General features: G+C 32.2%; 1 protein-coding gene across 1 annotated transcript; it reads left to right on the top strand.

The window, feature by feature from the left end:
- The first annotated feature begins 45 nt into the window (after positions 1-45).
- LOC137727577 (two-component response regulator 24-like) lies at positions 46-1,153 on the top strand. Its single transcript, XM_068466417.1, has 3 exons — positions 46-143; positions 545-786; positions 903-1,153. Exons 2-3 carry the CDS (start codon positions 571-573, stop codon positions 1,080-1,082), a joined length of 396 nt encoding a protein of 131 aa, XP_068322518.1. The 5' UTR covers positions 46-143; positions 545-570; the 3' UTR covers positions 1,083-1,153.
- Positions 1,154-4,477: the final 3,324 nt, after the last annotated feature.

Raw genomic sequence — 4,477 nt, 5'->3', positions numbered from 1 at the left:
AGTTTTTGCTGCTGTTTTTTATAAATAGATTGGAATTGCAGCATGGAAAAAACCATCTCTCACTGCTCTCTTCTGCCTCACAATCATAGCAGAAATCTCACCATTCTTAACATCTCTTGCAGAAATCTCAGCTTTATCTTGAGGTACGTACTCAACCTTTGTGTCTTCAACAATATTTTTAGGGTTTTTTGGTTTAGCACTTGACTTCGAAAACAATGTAAACCGAAAGTGGCGGTGATAGTGGGTTCCTTTTTCGCCCACTGCATTTCGAGTTTAAACGCTCTATCTCCTCTTAGTGTTGTAACCTCGCTTGTAATAAAAAAAGAATGCAAAATTTCAACCAATTTTTGCAATGATGGGACAGTAAAATGAAGTTTTCAAGGCTTCAAATTGTATCTCTCATATGATTAACCTCTGCTGTGCATATGCTGGGAATATTGGTCTTTTTTTGGTTCCTTTTGCTAAGGAAATCTATAAATACACAACTTTCTTTTTAGCTTTCGTTTATTAAGTTATTAATTAATGAAGATTTTTTTAACACTAGGAAAACACAGATTTGAAAGAAGAAAAATGTTGAAGAGCAAAAACGCAACGACGAAGATAACGGCGCTAGTCGTAGACGATAGCATGGTCAACCAACTAATTCACCAAAAACTGTTGGAAAATCTTGGCATAGAAAACCAGATTGTAGGGAACGGGAAAGAAGCCATTGATGTCCACTGCTCAGGAAAACATTTTGACCTTATTCTCATGGACATGGACATGCCTGTCATGGATGGTATTGAGGTAAATTTCTTCTTCTTTTTTCGTGTAAATAAAGACACAAAATCCTGGAAAGTTTATACTAAATTTACTTGTTAATGTTACTGGTTTTTTTGTTTGTTTTAACTTCTGAATTATAGGCAACAAGGACGCTGCGTGCGATGGGAATTCGAAGTACGATTGCAGGTGTTTCGTCGCATTCGTCTCTCAGTGAAGACGCACAAGAATTTATAGAGGCAGGCTTAGATGATTACCAAGAGAAACCATTAACTACTGCGAAGCTAGTTTCCATCCTCCAAAAGGTTAATCTCCACGTTTGAATTTCATGGATTAATTAGTATTAAGAAGGTAAAAAAAAATGTCATGTACTCAAATATAACCCTCTCCCCATCAAGTAGTTATTGAAATCAATGTTGTTTAACTGTGATTAACAATTGAGAGCAGCTGATTAATCAATATATATGAGAAAGTTTTACTTTTCCATTTCTTTGCCACGATGATTTTTTTTTTTTTTTTATTCATTGAAAGGAGTTTAAACCCTTTATTTTAATGAAAAATGATAATAGATTAGGCGAGTCGAATTACGCATAAAACTTAGTCGTCGAAATCTAACGCTTTTTTCCTTACATTAAAAGAAATCTTAACTGTCAACGTGTCATACTTTTATCCATTAAACTAATTGGGCCAAGTACTAACCCATAGCTCAACAGTTTTTTTATTCCAATATAATTACACGAGTAAATTGTAGTAATAATCTCTTAACTTTAATCAAATTGAAGCAATGATCCTTCAACTAAAAATCTATTACCATTGGTCCCTCAACTCATCAAAATGTGTAGCTATGATCATTTTCATCAATTTCGTAAAAAATGTGTCAAAATGAGTTATGTTGGAAGGACAATTGCTACAATTAGGATCCCTGAACTTATCAAAATGTGTAGCTATGGTCTTTTTTGTCAACTTCGTTAGAATTTTGTCAAAACAAGTTATGTTGGAATGACCATAGCTACAATTAGGTTAAAGTTGAGGGACCATTACTCGAATTGGGTTAAAGTTGAGTGACAATTTCTTCAGTTGCATTAAAGTTGAGGGACCAATGATAATGAATTTTTAGTTGAGAGACCATTGCTCCAATTGAGTTAAATTTAAAGAATCATTGCTACAATTTACTCTAATTGCACTGAAGTATTAATTTTGCAATTCTAACACCATTCTCATAGATAATACCAAGCACACTTAATTAGCAGTTGAAAAATGATAAATTAAGATATTTTTCTCCATACAAAAAAGTCTATGATTTAAAGGGTAGAAGTGTGATTTGCACCAAGTGAGGTTGATTTTGATGCAAAATAATATTCAGAAGAAACTAGCCTCTTTGCATGCACTAATGTGCGTGTAAGAAACATTTTTGCATTACGGACGTTACGCGTCGTTAAAAGTGAATTATGTTAGTTTTTTTTATTTTTTTATTGTAATTGTCAAGATATACTTTAAATGTATTGTGTATTCGTATGTATACTTCCTCCAAAAAACTCACTAATTCGCAATGTTAAAAGGAACGTGACATTTTTACCGTTCATTCTTGCTGCACGCATGTATACTTTCAATGTATTGTGTGTAGTTATTGTATAATTATGCTTCATTTTTTGCTATAGGATGGGGCATAGGTTCAGTCATTGAACACTGTATATCATCAACATCATCACGTGCAGCAAATGCAAAAATGCATTTTTTTATTTTTTTATTTTTTTATTTTATTTAAATCAGCGGCCCGATCTATCTAATCTGACAAAATAGAGAGAGAAAAAAACTACATAAAAGAATGCAGAAAAGTCAAAACCTGCTTGACAAAAGGCAGTCATCTTTTCTCATCAACTTGTCACAAATTTGTGCAGTATTTGACTCTTCAAGTATTTTTCGTCTCTCCCCTATGTATAACTTTCTCCATCCCCATGTAGTTTGTACTTAATTTAATTCCTAATTACATTTGATATATATAGTTTAGCAGTAATACAAATTGGAATTTATATACTTGTTATGTCTAGTTTCTCTACATATATACTTAACCATTTTTAATCCTAACCGCGATCGCGTTTTGAAGTCCTATAATTTAAAAGTAAGCTAGTGCTTCAGTTCAAATACAAAGCAAGATCTAAAAAGCAAAAGCTCCACAAACTGATTAATCTCTAAAATATCAAAACGTCCCAAAGCAATATAACAACCAAACATGTTCCCATACCCATGCCCTCTCTGTCCAACTTTTTTTCTATGAACAGAGATTGTCCTTAGGCCTCTCAATTTGAAAGCAAATCTGCATATTTTTGTGTACCTACAGACAAAAATCAACAGAAAAGAAGTTAAAAGGTGACTTGATGATTGAAATGAAATACTTTATGTCTCAAACCAAGGGCAAGGGAATTATCAAATGAAAAGAGTTAAACTAAATAAGTCAATTTAGTACTAAAAGCAATAACGCATACAATTAATTTATTCTATAATGAATTTGTTCCATACAAATTCAGAATTTAGGTGTTTCTTCCTAACAACACACCCAAAATATGAGTTTTTAATAGATCCAATTTATTTCATACATAATTGTGGTAGGGTTATTGTGTTCCTCACGTTCTGTTTTTATTCTCCCAATAAATATGAAACCAAACCTAAAAGTTCACATGTGACCATTCAATCACTCAAATAGAATTATAAATGAAGATTTTTCACAGAAAATTAAAATGATGTCGCATACTTGAATAATTCTCGCCATTTACCTGGAACGCTACAAAAGATAAAAAAAAAAACAGAGAAGTCAAAACTCAAGGCATAGATGAAAACTACAGTAAAACTAAATAAACACATAAAACAGAGAGAAAATAATACACTCTCCCATTGTATATCCATAAACTCTTCATTAGCCAAATTGTTTGAGAAATCAGGCAAAAAAAAAGCCAAAAGCAGATCAAATCTTAAGAGACAGAATATACAAAACGTCAATTCGATAACTATAATGCTTTTGTTTTGTTATTTTTTTTTTAATTTATTCTTTTTCAGTACCCTTTTTTTGTTCGGTTATGTTTTTTTTTTTTTTTTACCACTTTGTTCTAGTTTTTTGAACTTTTGAAGGTTTGATTGTGAAGAAAACAAAGGGGTTTTTTTGGCATTTTGAAATGCTTCACCTATTGGGTCTTCTCCATTTATATGTATAGATAAAAGAAGAATAAGAATAATGCTCACATCAAAACTCAATGAATAGTATGCGATGAACGAATTTCACGCAAGTTGAAAATTATTCTAGTATTCTTGCAATCAAGAAATAAAAAGACAGGTTAGGTTTTGTCACGTTGGTGTGGTGTGAACTCTGATGCTTAAGTAAGACTTACAGTAGATGAAATAAATATGAAAACTCTTAAGTTTTTTGGTAGAGGAACAATTATATTTACCTGGTTGATGGTCATTATGTAGTGGCAAACCTAAATTTGAAGGCGATTTTATAGAGTCCACGTGACAATTCTTGATTGGTTGGTTTAAGCCCCTATTACCGCCCATTAAGCGAATTAAGGAAATGTGATAGGGGGCAACAAAAAGTTTCCTTTAAGGAAGCCTATTGTGGCTTATGACTAGGTCACCATAATAGGGGTTGTTATACAAGGAAACTAATGAAAATAATTTGGTTTACGATAAAGATAAAATAAATGGTAACGTGTATAATACCAAGATT

Source organism: Pyrus communis, chromosome 3, assembly GCF_963583255.1.
Source record: "Pyrus communis chromosome 3, drPyrComm1.1, whole genome shotgun sequence".
In the NCBI taxonomy this organism is placed as follows: Eukaryota; Viridiplantae; Streptophyta; class Magnoliopsida; order Rosales; family Rosaceae; genus Pyrus; species Pyrus communis.
Note: the sequence above shows the minus strand (reverse complement) of the source record. Positions and strands in the feature narration are given on the sequence as shown.

Excerpts from the sequence above, each read along its gene's own strand:
- LOC137727577 (XM_068466417.1), top strand. The coding sequence starts at position 571 with ATGTTGAAGAGCAAAAACGCAACGACGAAGATAACGGCGCTAGTCGTA. Across the intron at positions 787-902 it reads CTGTCATGGATGGTATTGAG|GCAACAAGGACGCTGCGTGC; the intron begins GTAAATTTCTTC and ends TCTGAATTATAG.